The following is a 24,382-nucleotide window of genomic DNA, read 5'->3' as shown; positions in this document are numbered from 1 at the left end:
TGATACATTTCCGATTTGCCTAAACGAAAAAAATCATCATTATCATCGTTAACAAAAGAAATCTGCTTGGGTGTACAAATTTATGTTTTTATTTTTAAGATTCCTGAAAGCTTAGTTTCCAGCTGCTTTCATTGTTTTAAAATTTTGATTTTCGTTTTTAATTGTATACAATATTAATTGTTGTTCGTTCGTCCATTGGTCAGGTCATGTAAATCTAAAAATCCAACGAAAGTTTGCTATTTTAATACATTTTATTTAAAACGGTAGAAATCAGTTCAGAAATTCACATAGCTTTCATATAAATGTTGTTCCCGCATCATAAAGAGTTATGGCAGCACTGTTTTCTGTGACAGCCGATTTGACAGTTTTAGGTTATTTTGAGATTACTTTGGTTTGGCAATTTATAATGAACTACCTGGCCCTTAAAAACATCTGTTTTATATTGCATTTCGATATCGATTTTAATATTGAGTGTCGGACAAAGTTGGTGATCCAACCTTCAATGTTAATACATGTGGTGGCATTCCGACTGGTTCCAATGAATTAAAAAATTCAGTAGGATAATTGACGGCTTGTTCATCGTTCTTTACTGTGTCAATCGATTTGTATTTTATTGTTTCGCCAGGCACTTTCAATAGCATTTGGTCATTGAGCTTGTTAACATCATAATTTTTTGGTGCCAAAATTGCACGTTCCCACAGCCAATCCGAATTTTTGTAGTTGGTTGTAAGACTTGGGAATAACATGTCGACAACGGTTTGAATAATCATTTGGATTTGCCAGAAGTTCGGTAACGAAATCTCATTTGTGGCGGGATAAATCAGAATTTTTCCATTTCCGATGTCCAACAATTGTAGCAAAAGCACACGCATGTTCGTCGACAGCGTTCGGCTTCTGTAGCTTCATTTCCAGTGAAATAAATTTGAAGGAACTTCGCATCAACATTGGAAAGCGGGAGTAATAATCCAATTCTGTGGTACATTTGTCATTTAACTTTAAAAGTGGCCATGAATCCGACGTCATTTGAAAGCATCAGTTGCACTTTTTGATATTTTGAAGGAAGTACTTGGAAATAGGATTGGCGCCGGAAATATAACATAGAAGCTCAATAACTGGTGTCAGAATAACTTTACCGTTCGAATAGCACATTCCCAGAGAATCCTTAGGGAACTTCTAAACGCTGCAATGTAAGCAATGTTTGTTCATTGCGCCAATAAGTACATACGTTCTTGTGATTCCTGTAGTCATCATACTTATTGTAATAAAATGCCGCAAACTTTAAATCGATTCTTTCTCTTGATCGAGCCATTCGTGAGCGATTGGCTTCGACGCTACGAACTAAGTCCCCAATGAACAAAGTCCCGAAACCGCGAATGAATTAAGGCCCCATAATTTTATATAGAAAAAACCAACAACGAAATTTAGGGACTTAGTTAATTTTTTGGGGATTTATTTCATTTCTAAAATTGTGGATTTAATTCATAATAAAATTACTCTGGGGTGTATCAAAACTTGACATCGCTCAGGAAAGTTGTTATACATTGCCGGCCTTGTGGGGTGTATCAAAAACTGGCTTCGCTCAGAAAAGTTTTTTTGCATTGACGGCCTTTGGCCGGACGCAAAGGTTTTCTCCTCTGGGGTGTATCAAAAACTTGCCTTTGGCCTTTGGCAGGACGCAAAGGTTTTCTCCTCTGTGTATCATAAACCGGCTTCGCTCAGAAAGGTTTTTTTGCATTGCGCATTCTGGGTGAAGCCGGTTTTTGATACACCCAGAGGAGAAAACCTTTACGCCCGGCCAAAGGCCGGCAATGCAAAAAGGTTTTAGTATGCGAAGACGGTTCTTTATCATTTTGGTTGGGGGTTTAGTTCCTTTGGTTGGGGATTTATTTCATTTAGAACTTTTGGGTTTTAATTCATAATGAATTAAGACCCCAATTTTGGGGGTTTAATTCATTTGTGGTTTGGGGACTTTGTTCGTATCACCATTGGCTTCATGTCTTTCGATATGCTGTTGAAGTGTCTCTGCAGCACTCGATGAAAATGCACTGCGACGCATTTGCTGAAGCCGCGATTCTCGTTCTATTCCTCTAGACGTAGATGCCCTTTCGAAAACAAATTTTATTTGAATAAAACCGTTATTTTTTATTAAAAGTGGAATGCAGAGAGTTATTCAAAATATTATTTTTTAATAGATTTCATTTGGAAATTTCTTTACAGTGTTACCCAAAATACTTTTCTAAAGATTCCGTGAAAATTTCATCAAAATTCTTTTCAGCCATTTTTGAGTCCATACATCCATTTTTATGAAATACATATATGGCATTAGCGGTATAATAATGTAAAAAATCTGACTTTTCAGTGTTACCCGCCAGGCTATTCTAGATATTAATTATCATAGATTTTATCACAAATATGGCTGATATTTAAAAAAACAAATTTCGACCCTTCCTAGGCCCGTGAAATAATCTTTATTAATTAAAACATCTGCTCGATTTTCCCTACATGTAGGGATTTGTCCCTACTAAATTAATGTTATCAATGACGCCACTAACATCATTCTAAGGGCCTGATTTAGATACACGACCGGAAAACAATTTTGAAATGTTTGTATGCAAATCACTAATTTTTATACCCTATATATAAGTTTGTCATTCCGTTTGTAATTTCTACATTTTTCATTTGCGACCCCACAAAGTATATATATATTCTCGATCGTTATAGATAACCGAGTCGATATAGCCATGTCCGTCTGTGTGTTGAAATCAACTTTCCGAAGCCATCAAATAACTTACATACACGATTCATACATTAACATCTCCGGAATTCTTCCGGTTCGGTTGCTATTTGAAATCGAGAAAATCGGTCCACAAATGGCTGAGATATAAGAAAAAAACCAGGACAACCTCGATTTTTGACCTATTTTTGATCTATATATGGATTACTAAGTCATTAATATAGACAATATAGATATCTAATGATAGATATTTCAAAGACCATTGCAACTACGTATATAAAACCCGACTAAGTTGGGCCTACAATGGGTCAAAATCGAATTTTTAACCCGAATTTTTTTTCACTATTAAAAAAAAATAAAAACTAAAAAATTATTTTTTTTAAAATTTAAAAATTAAAAAATAATTTTGAAAAAAACCACTGGAAAAAAAATAAATTTTGTTTACCTAAAAATATTTAAAATTTGTATTTTAAAGTATAATTTGGTGAAGGGTATATAAGATTCGGCACAGCCGAATGTAGCTCTCTTACTTGTTTAAATAATTTTTTAATGATTTTCATACAAAAATTTGAAAACTGTTTTCCGGTCGTGTTTCTGAATCAGGCTCAGCAATACTGAGTTTTGAAACAATCAAACACACACATACACCAAAACTAATTTCATAAATGCTTAACCTCATGTTGCCAGGCAAATATCAACCTGTGCACAATTCCAAAGAAGTTAAGATTCTAGGAAACATTCATCAATATTTTATGACAAACATGGCCATACTTCCTCAATACATAGGTACACGTAAAAGAACGCAACATCAACAACAATTTCTAAAGAAAGTCACAGCAAACCCGTGGAACATTAGTTTAGTTGTTACAAAGTAACGTGTGAGCTTTTTTTATCTTGCAAATACGAAACGCACTCACACACTCTGCACCACGCCCCATGTCCCTAAAAACAGAATATCTTCAGTAAAAAAAAGTAAAAATTACAAAATACTTAAACACACATCATCGTACACACATTAAAACTAGACAGAATGGCAACAAAGTGTTTGTGGATCGATTCCTATTGTTGTTATTGTTGTACTCGTAGTACTCGAATGTTTATGGTCTCATTAGAGACATTTTACAAAAGCGGAAAATTCAAAGCGCACGCCAAAACTCAAACGTATGAAGTCAGCGCGGCCCGGCGCGGTATATGCTTGATCTGTTTATGTTTTTTGTTTAAATATTATTGTTATTATTATTGGTGTTTTTTTATTGTTATTGTCGTTCTTCTTCTTATTGACACAATATGGAGTTCAAGCTTAATGACAGTGTTGTATTTGTATTGTACAAATGCCTGCCTGACGAATGGCCAGCCTGGACTGGCTGGCTGGATTGCTGGCTAGCTCGCTTGATCGTTTGCTGTCATAATTGTTGGTTAAACACAAATAAAGAAATTTCAAATTTTTCCCATCATCAGAAACCACAGTCGTCAAGTCAGTTGGATGGCTGGACGGATCATAATTGTTGTACAAACCATCAACAAAACTATGAGTGTGATGAGCATTGTCAACATTGAAGACAACAAAACAATACTAAAGGAAAACAAACATCCGCACTACAAATGCTACAAAAAAAAGAAAGAAAAAGAATTAAGACCATCTCATTTTTATCATCTTTATATTTATTGTTTGACACCAACAACCACTAACTCAAAGTACCAGCAACGAGGAGGTCTTGAAGGTGTCTTGTCTTGGCCATATACGCTCCGCTCCAGCTTGGCTTAAGATCTTTAAATAAAAACTTTAAAATCGTTGTCGTCATCATGGTCGCATCGTTTAAATAACACAAATTGTGTGAAATTGCAGTAATTTTGCGTTAAAAGTCATAAAATCTTATTTTACCATGACAACAATAGCAACAACTAAAACAACAACAACAGCATAGTTACCGACTGATATGGTTAAAACGATGATTTTAAACATCACTGTCATTAAACAACCATCCAAACAACCAATCTTTCCTTCATAGGTAGGCTATTATGGCAGAGACCGACAAACAGACCCAGCTCCAAAGAAAATAAAACAAAAATAAAAAAAAAAGTTTTAAAGCAAATATTTGACAGTGTCCAACGTCAGGCCGTGTTTGAGTCTTAAGTAAAACATATTGAATGTAAACAAGTGTTAAGAGTCAGCACACGTTTATGACTGACTGACTCTCATTTCTTTGTTAACTTAAACATGGGCCACAAATTATCAATCCATTTTATGTCAATCTATCAATCAGCAAATAATAATGATACGCTCGTACACACTTGTAATGACATTAATGACTCTAATAAAATCTGGTTAACTTGAAGGAGAGTAATTTTAAATGTATTTTATCTTCATTGTACAAAAATGCTAGGTCTTCACTTTGTAGGCCTTCTAAAAGATATGTTTACACATTCTAAAATTCAAAATTACATTACAAAATCATGTCTAACTGGATCACATACGTCAAGTTTACTTGAGCATGTAGTCTTGAGTTTATAGAAGAGAGTGAAAGAAACAGAGGAGACTCTTGCCAATCTCCTCTCTCTTCTAGAAACTCAAGGCTTGCTCGAGTAAACTTGACGTGTGTAAACCAGCACTTTATTTAACATAAGCGGTTTTTATACCCTTCACCTTCCTGAGAAGGGTTTATATAAGTTTGTCATTCCGTTTGTAATTTCTACATTTTTCATTTCCGACCCTATAAAGATTAAGCCATGTCCGTCTATCTGTCTGTCTGTTGAAATAAATTTTCTGAAGACCCCAGATATCATCGGGATCCAAATCTTTAATAATTCTGTCAGACATGCTTTCGAGAAGTTTGCTATTTAAAATCAGCAAAATCGGTCCACAAATGGCTGATATATGAGGAAAAAACCAGGACAACCTCGATTTTTGACCTATTTTTGACTTTAATCTGGATTACTAAGTCATTAATATAGACAATATGGATATCTAATGATAGATATTTCAAAGACCTTTGCAACGACGTATATAAGACCATAGTAAGTTGGACCTACAATGGGTCAAAATCGGAAAAAATATTTTTTAACCCGATTTTTTGTTCACCAAAAAAAAAATTAAAAAACAAAAAATTTGAAGAAAAAAAATTTTAAATTTAAAAAAAAAACAATTCGAAATTTTTTTTTTAAAAAAATTAAAAAAAACAATTTTGGACAAAAAAAAATTTTTGTTTATCTAAAAATATTTAAAATTTTTATTTTGAAGTATAATTTGGTGAAGGGTATATAAGATTCGGCACAGCCGAATATATGTAGCTCTCTTACTTGTTCAATTATTCCTTTGTTATTTTGCCTCCACAATAAAATTTATTTTACTCTCTTTGTAGTCTTTTATAAAATTGTATGTTGTGAAGTTCGCGAAAAGTAGGTTTTTATATAAAAAAACTACAGACGTGATTCTTAATAGTCCATTCGTTATGTTTGATACAAAATTCATACAGAATATTTTCCCTAATAACCCTCATTAAAGGCTTACTTCAGCAGACTCTCAATAAGGCATTAATTTTCAGGTCTTTTAAGAGAAATTCCTATTTGGACATGTCATGAGGCTTTAAGCGGCAGTTCTTATTATGGGCCTTCAGCAGAAGACCTTCTTATATGCCTTCCAAAATAAGCGAGTATGCAAGGCCATGGCAACCAATGACTCTCCGTATAAAATTGTAACGATTTTGCAATGTGGCTCGGCGGTGTCTTTGTGTCTGCATAATAAGGCCTTTAGGAAGGCCTTTTTACTGCATATTATTTCCGCTGGGAACTTAACTGAACGTTTAAATATTGAGGAAAACCTTGTCATCAATACCTATATTTATGATCAGCATAGTTTTCTCCAAACCTTGTATATATGTCTGATGACTTTTCAAGGCCTCATGAAGAATATCCAAGAGCATAAAAATTAAATAGTTGAAATGATCTAGTTTCTTCTGCCAAACTTAAAATTTAGAAGGTTTTGGAAATATGTAACTGAAATAAATAGAATCTTGCATGTTTGTTGGCCATTTTCTACAGAATAGTTGCTACATATTATGCATCAGATCTGATTTGATCGAAATAGGACAACTATAACCACCAAGGTCAAAGGTAAAAATTTTTTATAGTTGTAACTGCGAAAACTACTCACTTTTTTTAATCCGTTAGTTATGTATTAAAGTCGACGGCAAGAAATTCAGTTTCTTCTAGTGAAGACATCCTGAAGTATGATTGTCTGAGAGGTTGAAGGCGGCTGTCACCACTAGCTGAATATTATTGAAGAATATCGATTTTGGGCTGCAGAGATTATTTTACCATATTTCTTCGGAAATGGGGTCAAACAACAAGGTGCTCCATATCTCGACATGATAAAAGACATATTTCTCACTTAATTAGATGATATTGATGGCATGCCCGTGAAATAATTCAATTCATGAACTATTTCTGTAGTTATCAGTTAATCAGAATTGGCCTCCCGGACATATTTAGCAACCAAGTACATATTTTTTATCAATAATTTTTGTTTATTTTGTTTATTACTTTTTTTTGTTTACTCTATTTGTTTATACATAAGTATTAGTATTTATTTGTATAACTAAAATTTCTTTGTACCTAATTTCTCCCAAATATACTTATTACATATTGATCGTGGGCTATAAAAAATTTCATGGTGGCCGTAGGTAAAACCAAAAAAAAACTATTAATTACTCGCTTTATTTACTTAAACGTTGTAATTGGTTGTAATATTTTTTGGAGAGAAAAGTCCAAAGTAAACAGGTTTTATGTATGACGAATTTGTAACGATCATGTCAACAGAAATTATTAGAAGCTCTCCTCATAATCATATCGGCAATATTGACAAATAAATATTAAAACCATAAAAATATAAAAAATAAATAAAGGTAAAGTAAAATAAAATAAACCACTGATGAAACGAATTAAACCGACAATTAATTCAAAAATGCCCAAATACCACTGAAAATGTATTAAAGTATGTATTTTGAATGCGTATAAGAGAACTTGCAACGTGCCGCAAATGCTACAGATAACATTCTTACATTTATTTACTGGAGTGCACTAATGTTTACAGGCATTAGATGTCAGTTAATTTTGTGTCTCTTTGTGATTAGCCCAAAAGTAATAATTGTATTGTGGCGAAAACTCCTTATTTTTGAAAATATTTTTTTGTGCGATCAGCCATTTAAACATACATATATAGTACATATTTGAATGTACTTACACAGCTCATAAAACTTGTACAGCCGGCGGTATGGTGTTTCTTTATTTTATTTTAGTTCCACATTTCGTCATAAAAAAGGGGTTTGTTTACTCTTGCATTTTGCTCGTACGTGCAGTATCGTGTTTACTTTTGTTTATTTTCTTTAATTTCTTCACATTTTGCCGATAATCAGTAAGTCAGTCAGCCATCCCGTCATTTCGTTATTTAAGTATTTACGGTAATAATCGGAAATGCGATTTATTTATATGGAATAAATTTATTGCAGTTTGTTTCATATGTTTTTTTTGTTTTTTGTTGTACTTATCATGATTGTAAAGGGGCCACTAAAATAATAAATATTTAATACACACGAGCATCAAATCGAAAGTATTAGCACTCTTTACATACTCTTTCATACATTTTTCTGATAAAAAAAGAAAATATCAGGAATTTAAGAATTTTTTTAGAGTAAACTGCTCTTTCAAACTAATGCTAAAGTGTAAATCTCCAAAGATTTATACTCACGACTATTTATTTACGAAATAATTTCGGTTGAAATGTTTTCATTGGTGATGGGCCCGATTTTCACCTGAACGGATAAGTAAGCAAACACAATTTGCTCTTCGAGGCCACTGGATTATCATCCAGGTAACATTCATGAATAGCCACCGTATTCATCCATATCTACTGCAATTGTCCCAGACGGTGGTGTCATCGGACTAATGTTTTCGAGTATGTCATGGGTGAGCGATACATAAGAGTAATCAACGAATATATATACCCGTAAATTGAATTAGACATTAGGTTCCAATTTCAATATAATTTAGATCAATTCTATTAAAAAAGTATTTTGTTTCATGACGCATTGTCATCGTGAATAATGATTTGTTGTGAACCATTGCGAAACCCATTGTGAAAAGCAATTGTTGGATTCTGATAGTCTTTCTCATACAACCGACTAGTCGAAATTTAGCAACAGTCGCGACTGTCGATGTGAGTTGGAAGCATAAACAATTTTGGATGATGTTTACAAAATTTGTTCTGAAGCGAGCTTCGAGAAAGATTGAATTCGGCCACACTGCACAGTGGTCCCAATGACGAATTTAGCGCGAAAAAAGTCATAACTCTTGTTTAAAAGCACTTAGAGGGATAAAAATTTCTACGAATAAGTAATTTAGTACGGTGCGAGCTCACGCCAAAAATGGGCGGATTCGATTAAGGGGCGTGGCACTTTTCATACAAAACAAGTTGACATAATGACTGCGTTAATTTGTATATTTAAATATTTTCACTAAGAGCATAATCATTAATAAAAGATAGGAATATTGTGTTTTAAAGGTTTTATTAAAAATAAGTAAGGTTTTGTTTATTAAAAATAATTAACATAATTGTGTATTTTAAATATATATGTACATAAATGTTTATTCATCTGAATGGGTTTCCGCTTCATCCGATTCATCTCCTGAAAGGTTTTCGTCATTTAAAATAGAAGTATCTAAAAGTAAAGCAATTGACTCCCGACACAATGGTTCTGGATTTCTATTCGGCAGCTTTGTAGAAAGAGACGATATGTAAGGATCCGATGAAAATAAAAGATTGTTAAAAAGATCTTCGATGTTATTCTCCCGTGACATTTTTCGAGCATGATGTTCTCTAACATATCTAAAATCCTTGTTGCGGGATTCAAGCGCCTCCTCGGATAACATTCCAATAGGCAGAGCAGCATTTTGAATGATGTCTGCACCATGTATAAGTATTTTATGAACGCTAGATGGCATATAATACCAAGGATAAAATTCCACGTATAATTCCGCAGTTTCGAAAGCATAAGCTCGAAAGGCTTCTGCATTAATTGCGTAGCCAGATGCCATAGTTCGTAAAATAATGCCAAGTCTCCTAATTAAATTTTCGTTCACGCCGTCAATATACATCGCTAGCGCTTCTTCACTGCTATAAGGTATTGGTTCTTTAGATGGCGTGCTTAAGAACGTTTTTATTTTAAATGGCCTTTTTGGAGAATTATCTATAGTTCTAATAACGTCTGAAGCAGTCCTTTTGCCTGATTTATAAAGGCTACTTGCAGCAGCAAATGTTAGCTCTTCAGGGGAACAAGAGTTAACCAAATGTTTTGTTTTAGATTGTTTAGATCTTTCTCCTATTTCTAAAAACGGTTTAGAAGGTCGTCCATATTTTGATGTTGACGGCCCGTCAATGGTATTTTCGTCCGAGTTTTCCTTACTAGGAAGAACGAAATATTCATCCAACCAACTTTTAAATGAAGACTCGAACACACTCTTTGTTCGATGTACCATGGACCATTTTCTCGACAATTGTGTGATGAAATTTCTACCAGCTTGCTTTAATTTATTTGTATAGCTATCATTTTCATCATTTTTTATACCAATTTTCATAAAAATGTAATATATAACAGCATTAAATTTTTTTTCTTGCACCTTTTCAAGGAACCAAACATTAAACAATTCCCTTTTGGTGATAGACATAGCAACTTAATGATTTGATATGAAAGCTTTCAGGCAGAAATCGGCAGGAAATTTTTTTACCGTTTAACTGGCCACATATCATAGATGATTACAATATAAAACATTTTGCTAAATCGGGTTAACTTCACAATTAAAACTCTAACACAAGTTAAATGCAATTAAAATTGCACAATTAACGAATACATCTCAGTTTTCACGTATTTTTTTCTGAACGAAATGCAAAATCGCCTGCATATTAGGAATTATAAAAATACACACCCCAATTGTATAAATAAAACCCCAAAATAATAAGGAATATACTTTCGCTTTATTTGACAAGATCTCCAAACCAAACTAAAATATTGTCTAGTCTGTTATTAGGAAAAACTAAATATATTGTTTGTGTTTAAAACAGTACTGCAGTTTTAATATTGGTGATATAATAAAAATTTGTATACCATAATGTAGGTTGAAGACTTGTCATTATAAAACCAAACAAAAAATTCACATATGTACGATCCGACAAAACGACTTTTTTCGGGCTAAACTCGTCATTGGGACCACCGTGCACTGGGATGCACTTTGTGCAGAAATGACGTTTCATCAATAACAGTTACAGAGACTTGATTGACACACAGTGGTTGGTTTAACCCAACATATTTGGACGATCTTTACAAATTCTTCTTGAAATTAACGAAAATTAACGAAAATCAGCGAAACACGTTGGCACATCACGAAACGAATGACGATTGAGTTAGGAAAATCATAAAAAAGCAAAATAAGTTAATAAACACATAGTGTTGAGTAAATCCAAATTATTTTGGAAGAAACTTTATGTTATCTTAACGATTTTGAAGCATCTTCACAAAATTGGAAGCCCAAGGAGTCACCTTGCGTAACAATGGCGTTTCATTAATAAAAGTTTAAGGAGTTCATTGGAATACAGTTATTGGTTTATATCAACTGCATTTGGATTATCTTAACAAATTACATCCTGAAATGATCAAAGATCATGATTGAATTATGAAAATCAATGAAATGATTTGTTTCGTCATATAGCGAAAGACGATGGAATTTGGAAAACCACAAAAAATGGAATTTAGTTCTAAAACATAATTGTTGAGTAAATCTATATGATTTTGAATAATCTTCATGATCTATAGTGCGACCTGTCGAAGGTTATCCTCGAAATTTGAGTTGGAGCGAACGATAATCATGGTGGAATTCAGAAAACCAGTGAATCACAATGCCCCTATTTTATTAGTTAATCCAATCGAATTGAATTTACCCAATCAGCTAAATACATTGTCACACGCAGAGAAAAAATATAATTGGGCATGGTTACTGTAACCATTTATATAGTGTTACAAGATTTTTAACAATATTATAGTCACAGTAACCATTTACATGATTGTGGTAACCATAATATGGTTAACTTACGATTCACATGATTGTCTCAACCATATATATGGTTACAGTAAACATATATATGTTTGTGACAACCATTTATATGATGAAGGACTTATCATATTATGTTGCTCTCGGCTTAATGCTTATCATAATCTGAGAACAACATATTATGATAAAATTATTCATCATAAATATGGTTGCCACAAACATATATATGTTTACTGTAACCATATATATGGTTGAGACAATCATGTGAATCGTAAGTTAACCATATTATGGTTACCACAATCATGTAAATGGTTACTGTGACTATAATATTGTTAAAAATCTTGTAACACTATATAAATGGTTACAGTAACCATGCCCAATTATATTTTTTCTCTGCGTGCAACGTCGGAAACCTAACACAATATAAGAAACCAGAATGGTTATTAATCAGCTCAACTGTTGTTGTCTGAAGCGAACGAATATTATAATTTAATTTTGAAAACCAGCAAATCATGGTGGTTCAGCATGATCCTTCATCACAAAAAGTTAAATAGATTTTTAAGGTTTTTAAGTTAATCCAACTGATTTTTAAAAAAATTCGTACTGTATCAAAGGACGACCATTATTAAATACGAAAAACCAACGAATCACTTCGAAGCGCACTGGATCTTCCTCATCAAAGTCATCCTCAATCTAAACAAGTAAGAGAGCTATATTCGGCTGTGCCGAATCTTATATACCCCTTCACCAAATTATACTTCAAAATAAAAATTGAAAATATTTTTAGGTAAACAAGATTTATTTTTTTTCCAGTTGTTTTTTTAATTTTTTGGAAATTTTTTTTTTTCGAATTGTTATTTTAAGACTTTTTAAATTATTTTTTTTTTTAAATTTAACAAAAAAAAATTTTTGTTTTTTTAATTTTTTTTTAGATATCCATATTGTCTATATTAATGACTAATCCAGATATTGGTAACAAATCGAGGTTGTCCTGGTTTTTTCTCATATCTCAGCCATTTGTGGACCGATTTTGCTGATTTTAAATAGGAAACTTCTCGAAAGCATGTCTGATAGAATTATTGAAGATTTGGAACCCGAAGATATCTGGGGTCTACAGAAAATTGATTTCAACAGACAGACGCACAGTCAGACGGACATGGCTTAATAAACTCCGCTATCTATAAGGATCCAGAATATGTATACTTTATAGGGTCAGAAAATTATATTGTGGAAATTACAAACGGAATGACAAACTTATATATACCCTTCTCACGAAGGTGAAGGGTATAAAAAGATAACGATTGAATTCGGAACAAATGTAGGAGCCTCTTATTCTGACTATTCAATATGGGAAGCATTCATGTTCGTTTATTTCAGCCGCTTTTGGATGATCTCAACAAAATACGTCCTGAAACGATCGAAGATCATGATTGAGTTAGGAAAATAAGTGGAATGTCTTGGAAACCACAAAAATGGAATTTAGTTCATAAAACATAATTGTTGAGTAAATCTAAATGATTTTGAAGAATCTTCATGATCAATTGTGGGACCTGTCCAGGTTATCCTAACAATTTTCCAGCAACTCCACGAAATTTGAGTTGGAGCGAACGACAGTGTCTTAAGTTTATAAGTTAATGCAATCGACTTTGGTTAATATACAGGAAATTCTTTTTGGAGCTACCGAAAAACCTAACTCAATTTACCCATGCAGCTAAAAACCTTGTCCCAGGAAAGATAGTCAGCACCGTCGGAAACCTAACACAATATAAGAACCCAGAATCAGCTTATTCATCCAGAAGCGAACGAAAATTATAATTTAATTTGGAAAACCAGGGAACATAGTGGTTCAGGATGACCTTTCATCACAAGATAATTGTTACACAGACTAGTTTTATGTTGGTTTATGTGGTAGTTCACTACGTGCGAACAATCAAGTGGAGTCGAAGGGACCCCGTTTTGACTTTTGTGTTAACTCAACTGATTTTTAATAACAATCAAAAAATTCGTACTGCAGCTAAGAACGACCATGATTAAATACGAAAAAACAACGAAACACTTCTACTCGGAATTGTTCTTCCTAACCAAAGTCATACTCAAGCGAACAACGATTGAATTCGGAAAGCCAGTGAATAACGGTGTAAAATTTGTTGCCTGTTGTTGCAGTATGGCTAAAGCATTTTTAAGTTTCCAATAATGTAGAATTGTTAATCGCTTGTGTAGTTTGTACGAAGGCTATTCACCTTGGAAGCTTTTAGATATGTACATGTTTCATTCGGATTTAACTTTTTGTGAAGAGAATTTGTCAAAAATTATCATGAACCCACTATGAACAAGATTTTGTTGGTGCAGGCAGAGCTTATTTTTGGATTATTTGATCAAGATGGTCTTTCATGATTTAAAATAAAAGCGAATTGATTCAAACACTGGTGTTGTGTTAATTTAACCAATTCAAAGTCTAACTGATGCGATGGATGTAGATAGTTGTAGAGTTAGTCCAACCAAATTTAACTTCTTTTCACGAAATTCATACTTAAGTGAACAAATAAATACTGAGTTTGAAAAACGTGAAGTAGTTATGGATATTAGATTGCACATTTTTCCTAATTAAAGATCTCTTTTAAACAGAACAAAAAGTAAACTTTTTATTTTATTTATAAAATTAAATTTTTATTGGAAATTTTTTTTTCTCAACTTAAATTATTTACCGCAAATCAAGCGGATTTAGTTTCTTTTGAAATGCTTCAAGCACATAAAATATGAAAAATTTATAAAAAGAAAAATACAAAGATATAAAACATTACTTAAGTATTGTACTGGTAAAAACATACATATAAAATATAAAAAAAATAGCATATAAATTAAAAACACTAAACATTTATTAACTAAACTTAATGCTAAATGGTTTAATGGAAGCTAAATGGATCGAACGTGAGAAATAATGATCATGATGGTAACACGATTATATTCATGGTTTAATTTGAGATTTTATTTCTAATAACTGCTCTTTTAGTTAAACAAAAAATTAAATACACAAAGAGAGAGACAGAGAGTTGTATTGACAGAGAGAGAGTTAGCGTAAAAGAAAGAGAGAGATAAACATTTGAAATATAAAAAAATAATAAAACAATAAACTAGGAATTAGCCATTAACACCCACCCTCTTAGCAGTGGAACCATAACGTGTTTTTTTAACGTTATTATTAGGCAGAAAAGCTGTTCTGATAACTGATTTAAAACAGTTATAATAACATATTTTGCTTATCATTAAGCTTTAGTGTTATGGTTTTAAAATAACTCCGCTTTAACGGCTATAAGATCAACGGCCGACGATTTTGTGGCTGATATTGGGGCCGTACATGAAGTTGACAGCATCAGAGATGATGGGCTGTTTAACGATGTTGAGGAGGGTACCGAGATTAAAATATCCTTGCTATGCGAGCCCGTGGGACTGTTCAATAACTCATTCACAGTGGAGCTAAGAGATACCAAAGAATCATTCATTCCCATTGCCGAGCCAGATGTTAAATTGTGGGTCAAACTATGACGTCTCAGGTCACAATTGCGTCGAAACACTTTGCCGCAGGCATTACAATTATATGGCTTGATATCAGTGTGTGTGAGTAGATGAGTCTTTAAGTTCGATCTTTGATTAAAGGAACGATTGCAAACGGGACATTTGTGCGGTGACTCTTCCATGTGTAATATTTTGTGTACAGCCAAAGTGCGTGACTGGCAAAATCCCTTGCCACACTCGGCACATTTAAAGGGCTTTTCCTTGGAGTGTATGTATCTAGATGGGGAGAAATTGAAAGCAATAAGCAGGGAAGTAAGTAATAAGTTTGGTTAGGGGAAAAGCTAATAGTTGTGGGGCTTTGTTGAGAAACCTACCTATGATCTCTTAAATGATCCTGACGCCTAAAGGCTTTACCGCAAATATCACACGAATAGGGTCTCTCGTCGGTATGGGTACGTTCGTGTATGAGTAAATTATAGGACTTGGTGAACTGACGATTGCAAAACTTGCAGATAAACTGTTTCTTGGAACGTTGAGCATTGACCAATACACCAGTGGCCGGTTGATTGACGCAAACAGACGACTCAGTGTGGTTGGTGTTTACCGAGCTGTGGGCTGAACAATCTGTGGCGGCCAAGGTATTGAGTTTGTCTTGAAACATGGTGGTTTGTAAATTGTTTATTTGTTCCAGCTCCTGATTGCAACTGGATTGCTGATGTTGTTGTTGCTGCTGAACTCCCGATATAGTGCTGATTAGAGCGGTATTGAAGAGAAACGTAGTTTCCAATTCGGATGATTCGAAATTCAGGGTATCATCATTGCTATGGAGTAGGGGAATTTCACAATCCCCGAGATCATTGGAAGATGTGGAGTGCAGAGAATGAAACAGACTATTGGCCGAGGGTAGCTTAGTGGTGGAGGTCTTTTCAGTGTATAAGGAATCATTGTCATTATGAGATTCCTTGTTACTGTTGTTACCAGCCTTGGACAAATCTTTTCGAGAGTTTTTGTGGTGATGTGCTGTTGCAGAGCAGACATTAGTGCTAGAATTATGAGTGTTTGATGAAGTATCTAATGATGAAGAGGATGATGATGATAATGTTGGCGATGATGCTGACGGTAGTGCTGTTGTGGATGTTGTTGCTGATGTAGTTGTGGAAGAAGTTCCCACGGTATTGAAGCGAAATACATCTGATTTACCGGTTATACGTTGCAATGCCAAATACGATTCAAGAGCTTGTAGATTTAAAGCTGCAGCAGCTGGTGAATTAACGGGAAGTAAAGCGGCTTGTTGCAAACTTGTTACCATTGTACCTTGCAATGATAGAACCACAGCAGCTGCAGCTGCCAAATCATTTGTGGTGGTTGAAATGGTGTTGGTGGTGGTGTTGCAAACTTTGCTAGACTGTTGACTCTGAGTATTCGATTTGCTGCAGGCATTTACATCTTTTGTGGCAGATGATTGCTGTTGTTGTTGTTGGTGGTGGTGCTGTTGTTGCTGTTGTTGTTGCTGGTGATGTTGCTGTACGGCTGAAGCATTTACCAAAACTTCCAGCAATGCTGGATTGTTAATGATTTCTGTAATATTTTGTTGCGTTTGCGTAGTTTGTGTGGACGAAGAAGTAGAAGAAGGAGTATTATTTGAATGTAGGAGATTCTGATTCTGACGGCTATTGACCTCGGAAGCATTCAGATATGTACGTGTTTCATTCGGATTTAACTTTTTGTGATGAGAATTTGTCGATGATGATGACGATGAAGCCGACGATGCAGATGAACATGACGCCGTTGCTGAAGACGTGGTGGCGGCTGATAAAGCACTCGAAGAAGAAGAAGATTTTGTGGGTGCAGCTGCTGAGGCTGTAGAAATTGCTATATTTGCATTATATTCCTGCATATTGCTAACGGCGTTTAAACCCAAGGAGTCCATGACAAGCGAAAACAACAACAATAATGCACTTATTTGGAGTTACAAAGTTGAAAGCCCAGCAGGATATCGCAGACGTTGGTGATGATGAAAACAAAACTCGATGATTTGTATTTACTGGCATAAACTTGGCACTCACCTACGCAAAATTCAACAAATCGATGCCAAATCGATTTAAATTTAAGCACAGCTGACGGCTACGTCGTCGCCAGGAAGATTGTAGCTGCAGCAGCAGCAGAAAATTACACAGCAGATGATGATGATGATGACGAAGCTTGTTAATATTCACTAAAACGTTTGGCTGTTTGCTAAAAAACCACAACGAGATGAAACCACAGGATGAGTATGAATTTTAAAAACCACACGCCACCATAAATCACGACTTAGTCACGCTTTCAAAAGTCATAAAGATCGTCGTTTGACGTTTTCAACCAAAACAAAAGCATCAGAGTTTGCTAACAAACTCCCAAAACATTTAAACACAAACACCAAACCGAACACAAAATCAAGCAAATTCGTTAATAATTTAAACAAAGAGTCGAACAAACTAAATTTATTTATTTTAATTTCTTTTGTTAAATTTTAGTTAGCAACACAGTTTATTTGTTTTATTATTATTTAATTGTGTTTAAAAGTTTTTAATTTGTATGTTAATCACAAGTCTGCCTTTGCTCCGCCGCTAGTTTGCTAATTTTCCGGTTATTTTTCCAATAGGTTTTTTTTTTTGTTTTTTGTGGAAAATTTCTTATTTATTTTTCAGTTTGTTTGTTACAAATGACCGCTATTTACGTATACGAGTAGCGATAAGCGCGCACAGTGTTGAGAAGTCCACGAACCAACTAAATGTCCATTGCCTAGTGTATTTCACGCGGACCACAAGAGCACAAATGAGTAAACCCATACACACACAAAGAATACAGTCTCAAAACCTTAACAATTCTTGGTTGTGGAAGAGGTTTTCTATAGCGTTATTATTAGCTCTAAAACAACTCTCTGGAGAGTGATCGCAATGATCTTAGCAACAAACAGGTGAGAATCACTCACCTATACTTATGGAAAAACAAATGTTCTCTAACTGAAAATCATGCTCTCTCGTAACCAGTTCTATGGGAGTAGTTTTCTCTGTAAACTGGTTAATTAAACTCACATTCTCTCGATCGTGCTCTTTCTTACTCAGTTTCTCTCAGTTTATGAAAATTTGGGCTCTTTTCTCACTGTTGAAATTTATGGTTTAGAGATTTTTTTGGTTTTGTTTGGTTATGGAAAACATGGGTATGGGTGCCCGTTACCGTGTTTTTACCACCACAACCACCATCACCAAGCATTTAGCTTGCCATACATTTAGCCAGGCAGTCTTTCAGTCAGCCAGCCAGCCAGCATGTGTGGGTGTCATGGTATGAACCTAAAATGTAAATGAATGTTATTTTATTGCTTCGTTGGCCTTTGACGCAGAAATCAACAGCAAGCAACAATATGTAGCTACGAATACGACGACTATGAAAAAGATCTTTAAAACACTTTTAGAGACGTAAGATCGTATGTATGTTTGTTTGAAGCTACACACCCTAAATGCAACTAAATGTTTTATTTTATGACTTCTCTGGTGGCTCGTTTGGGTTAAAGCTCAATACCAACTTGAAATAACTTTTCTGGCTTCAAAACGTTTGATCATTTAGTTGCTTGCTTGCATGAATGCTGCAGTTGTGTTGATTTCCTTTAAAAATCATAATTGTCGCCAAATCATGCAAAATTGCCATTGCATGTTTTGCCATGAAAAATCTTTAGCAACAAAATTTATTTAATTTAACAATATACGCGCATGCGCAGCTTTTAATGCTGCTGCTCATCAAGCAATTATGAGTGATAATCGTCAGCTAGCTTGCCTGCCTGCCTGCCTTGCCAACAATTCCACAATGTTCAATAAACGCTTTCGTTTTACTGCTTCACAATTTATTTTCACATCAAATTGTAATTTTGTTCGGCAGCGTAAGACAATTTTGACCACTTATACAGAAATTATGTTGATTAATGTCGCGAAAACATGTCATTCGCTCGTTTCGCCTGATCATGACCATTAAATGATATCTATATATACAAAGGAATACATATATTCAAAATATGCATATACAGACAAACATGTATGCTACGATCAGTGATCACTGACAGTAGTAGTATTAAAGTAGTGAAATTTTTGTTAGTAGTAAAAATTGTTAAGTGATGTGCAGACTTTAAGCCAGGAAGAGTTCTTCTCTCAAGTTCATAAAACACATTCATTTATCCATTTATATATGACGACGACGACGTCTTGTAGTCATCATTTTATTCCATTTGCTTGTTTCTCCCCCCTCTATCTGTGTTCTGCTTTGACTTCAATGTCACGTCTTGTAGTTTTTATCAGGGCTTTGGTTCGATTGCTTGGTTTTGGGACTTGACCATCCATTTTCGCATAAAAGTTTTGTGTATTTTTGTCAGTTCTAAATGAGCTTTAACAGCAACCAAACCAACTGCAGCATCGACATGTTTATACACATTAGACTGCTGCAGTAGTTTATGGAGATGTAAAATAGAACGAAATTTTGTTTAACACACTCTTAAAATTTTAGTTTAATTCGTCCAAGGTTTCTTAAGAACATTGGAGGGAATAAAATGCAGAAAAAATTAGAACAGAGGATTTAATGAATACTCATTCGTTGGCAATCAGTAGGATTTTATAATTCATGATTTAGATTAAATAGGACATATGCTTCAAAATCCAAAGGATATTTGGAGCAGTCTCTTAGTTCATCACCTCGTTAAAAATGTCCCCTGCATTACCCAACGTCAGGCGATCACAAAGTTAGTGCTCCGAGGTTTCGTCGTGCAATCCGGTATTCCCAGACTATATAGAGATTCAGCAATTACTAGCTTCTAAGATGTTCTCCTACATAGAAAGATCTGTCTGGCTAAGCCCTAATATGGTCAATAAACTGAGATTCGACCCAGCATCCTCACTTTTTCCTAGCACACTTTGTTTCACAAGGAAACCCAACCCCATTTATTCACCAAACAATCAGCCCGATGGTTCATAATCTAATATTTAAGGTCAGGTATCCAGCAAAATGTAAATTCATTGCACTAACTTAGTTCGTTCAGCAACAGTCCATAATAACTCCCGATCTTCATACATTAATACGGCCTTAAGCGAAGCTTGACTTTATTACATGACAAGACTGCAACCGTCAACCTTCTGCACTCTCTAGAGTATATGCAGATGTGGAGAATTTTCGCATGAAAGGTTGGTCTCATGTATCTGGCGTATGGACCACAGTTTAGCCTCTTCTATTTGGATCGTCAATCAGCCATACTTCATAAAACGCTTCCCGAAAGCAAGTCTGGTTAGTCCACCGGAAAATGTTCGGTATAAATACTTCAAATGATCTTTACTAAATACTAAAATCGTTAGCCTACAGTGTGACAGCCAGATGAGTGGATATTTCTCAAATATTAGGACAGGTTCTCATATCAGCAGGGGCCGAATTACCGCATTCGTGATCGAAGCAACTATCATATCGAAAAATAATTTCGATATCGTAATTATAACAAAATGTACTAAATTTCATGCTCGATATCGAATGCCGTAATCTCAATAAGTAAATTACGATCGATTTTACTCGATATCGAATGCGGTAATTCGGCCCCAGTTAAGGTCACCTAAATGAGGCGGTAAACTTAATCCAGACCTTCAGAAATATATCCTCAAATTTGGACTGCAATTGGAGAACTTTAATCCTTCAATTGGTTGGGCCAAAGTTAATTTTTTTAATTTTTAATGAACAGGAAAGGTGTCCTAAATTTTAAGTCAAATCTTTCGTAAGTTTTTTCCATTAAAAAAGTACTCAGAAAGGGTTATGTATACAATAGCTCATCGGGAAGAAGACCTCCAAAGCTTTGCTGGCATATACGCATATAATTTTGAAAAAATGTAGTTGAATTTGATTGAATTTCCTAGATCAATGCACGACTTGTTGAGGGCTTGCTGACATAGAATTTCGCCTTCAAATAGCCCCATAAAGAGAAAACCAATGGTGTTAAATCACACGATAGAGGAAGCCAATTTTGAACACCGTAATGAGTATTTGAATAGTTTACGAGCTATATAGCATGGTTCACATCAATATTATTTAATTTAGGCAGAGATAACTCGGTTATCAATCTCTAACAGGTGTATACACAATATCTAATTTAGTACAGGAATGCCGGGCATCCTTAAACAGGATGGCGAGACATTCAACAGTCGTACTCAAGTGGGTACGGGTACGGGACATGGAGATACTACGGGCAACTGCGTTGCTGATGATTTGGCGAAAAAAGGCGCCATGTTACCTGACGGAGATATAGATTTCCTATGTGGGATTCCGTTATCCAAATGCAAGCTACAAATTAGTAACTTCTACTATGAGCTCGCTCAGACAAGATGGGGTTGTGAACCCACATGCACCATAACCAGAACGAAATGGCCCCGACTGAATCGGGGACGAACAACATATCTTCTTGGCCTTACACGCTCACAATAGAGTGGTGTAGTGACGGTCATAACCGAACACTGCACCTTTGGTAACCACGCTAGGAGACTTGGCTTGCCATACCACGACTTCTGCAGAAGTTGTCAGCACGAGGAGGAGGATGAGACTATTTTTCATCTTCTTTGTCACTGTCCGGCAGAGGCAGAGCCGTAGGAGATCTACGCCTATCCCTACGCATTAGGAGATTTAGGGACATCGTTCCCTAAATAGTCTTTCTGAGCTCTCGAATATGAACCTTGAGGGCATTAATGCCTTTATAAGGAGTAGTAATTGGTTAAAAACACCAGACATGGGGATCTCTTTAGAGTAACCTAAATAGTCTTTCTGAGCTCTCGAATATGAACCTTGAGGGCATTAATGCCTTTATAAGGAGTAGTAATTGGTTAAAAACACCAGACATGGGGATCTCTTTAGAGTAACCTAATTAATCGCCGACTCATTGCCACGCACCTTTTAAAAATCTCCTCCCTCACTCTTTCCTCTGATATCTCCTTCTCTCTTTTCCACTTATATCTGCCCCTTTTCTTCTGTTTTTTCTACTTTCAGGTAACACAAAGGGACCATTGCTTGGACCCACGTGAGCTGCTCTTCTTTTCTTCATTTCGTGGCTGCCTGGAAACCTAACCTAACTCGGTTATCATATTGCGTTATCGAGCTACAGTAACAGTTACTGCTTGATCATCCTAATTTTCAAAGAACTTTGATGCAATTATGTCTAGAACAATGTTCAATTGTTGTTGTTCCATGATCGAAATTGAATCCAAATTAATTCTATATCTTTTTCTGCATTAGCCTAATACCCCATTAAACTAATTCACATTCAAACTCATAAACTCATACTGAGTTTTAGTGTGTTGATTTCATTTTCAGTTTTTTTCATACTTTTTTTTGATTTTTAAATAGCCATGTAAACTCTTATAAGTTATAAGGTTTAAGATTCCTTTGGGTTACCATGATGATATTTATGCTTAAATTTAACATTTTATTAAGTTGCTAACACAGCTTCAGCTTCAGCTACAACATCCACTTCAACATAATCATCATTATCATCATCATGACTATGATTATTATATTGAGGAACTAAACAAATGTTACTTTTAATGCATTTATCGCTTCTCTTCAGTTACCTGTTCTGGTATGTACGTTAACGCTTCCCCTTCAAAATACTTTTTTAGAATTATTCACAAACTTATGCCAATTGGCAACTTTCCCTATATTTTTCCATACTGAATTCTTTTCATGTTTTAGCTGTATTTTTTTTGTTCAGTTGTATCATCTCTCGCCTTTCTTTCGATAATTACAACATATTTTTATTTAGCTGCCAAAAGCTTCTCACATATCATTTGCTTTAAAGTGCGTTTTGAATTGAGCCTTAGGACTTGTTTACTACCATCTGTGATTACCAACGAATATTCATGCGAATGAACCAATATTGGGTTGGCAATCTAAGCTATTCTTCGTGGTCGTCATAAAAGCTTTGGCATGAGCAAACACACACACACTCTCGGAAAATAAATGGTGTGAATTATTCCTTAGGAAATTTAAAAATGTTTTCGGTTTCTTATGTTTATTATTTGATTAATTTTTTTGTTTTCAACAAAATATTAAAGAAAAAATGTAAGTTTGGAAGTAAATGTTTGCATTGCACCTAAAATCTAAAAATATTTATAAAATATTGTGAGAATATCGGTCATGATCACTTTTTGTTTTCACGATATTGGTAAACATTTTTCCTATTTTTCAACATTTTTAGGTTTTGAAACAATATTATGGATTGAGCAATAATTTAGAAGTTATTCACACAAATTTAAATAATTTTTTTTATTGTAATAATGAAAATTATCAGATTTAGTTCATTCAATTTTGGGAAATGAGCGTTTCTTCTTTGAAATACCTTTCTTCTTAGCAAGGAGTGCGTCTACATATTTTCTGGATTATTCGCATTGCCTTGATCTTAAATGCCATACGAGAAAAAGTAGCTCTGCTGCAGACGATTTTCATGTCAATCAGCCGACTGATAACACGATTGTCGATTGTTTGAAGTGCTGTTGATGTTTTTATTTTTAATTTCACCCGAAAATCATGGCGTTCAGAATTGACAAAAATTTACGATTCGATGATTCTGGATTGAGACACACACTTTCGAAGCCACAGATGTTAAATTTTTATCGGTATGTATCAAAAATGGATGCCGTCAATCTGGAAAATACCAAACCATTTCCAAGATAAACTAAAGGAGTGACCGGAACTCTACAGTCGGTAGAACGACCTATATACTTTTGGGAAACCCAAAAGTAAAGAGAACAAATTAGACTAAATAGACCAACATTCATAAGACAGAACACACTAAGTTAACACACAGAGTTGAAGGGTCATCTGATTTGTATCGATCTATCCGATAATAAGATCTGCTGAGTGTAAGAAAGGTTGCTAGCCTATTTTTATTAAGGGTTCCTAATGTAATAATGGCATTTGACCGATATTGTCAAACTCGCTGTTGTTGTTGTAAACAATTTTACAATATTTAATCTGGGGATTCTGCATGTCTAA

At 34.6% G+C, this 24,382-nt stretch overlaps 1 protein-coding gene across 1 annotated transcript; it reads right to left on the bottom strand.

The window, feature by feature from the left end:
- Positions 1 to 14,469: 14,469 nt before the first annotated feature.
- Positions 14,470 to 18,401, bottom strand: sob (sister of odd and bowl). Its single transcript, XM_065501502.1, has 2 exons — positions 15,718 to 18,401; positions 14,470 to 15,619 (listed from the first exon to the last, which is right to left on the bottom strand). Exons 1-2 carry the CDS (start codon positions 17,271 to 17,273, stop codon positions 15,115 to 15,117), a joined length of 2,061 nt encoding a protein of 686 aa, XP_065357574.1. The 5' UTR covers positions 17,274 to 18,401; the 3' UTR covers positions 14,470 to 15,114.
- Between the last annotated feature and the right edge of the window lie 5,981 nt (positions 18,402 to 24,382).

This window comes from Calliphora vicina, chromosome 2 (genome assembly GCF_958450345.1).
Source record: "Calliphora vicina chromosome 2, idCalVici1.1, whole genome shotgun sequence".
Lineage (NCBI taxonomy): Eukaryota > Metazoa > Arthropoda > Insecta > Diptera > Calliphoridae > Calliphora > Calliphora vicina.
Note: the sequence above shows the minus strand (reverse complement) of the source record. Positions and strands in the feature narration are given on the sequence as shown.

Bases quoted from the DNA above. Each gene is read 5' to 3' on its own strand.
- sob (XM_065501502.1), bottom strand. From the start codon at position 17,273: ATGGACTCCTTGGGTTTAAACGCCGTTAGCAATATGCAGGAATATAAT. The intron at 15,620-15,717 runs GTAGGTTTCTCA...CTCCCCATCTAG, and splicing joins GATCATTTAAGAGATCATAG to ATACATACACTCCAAGGAAA.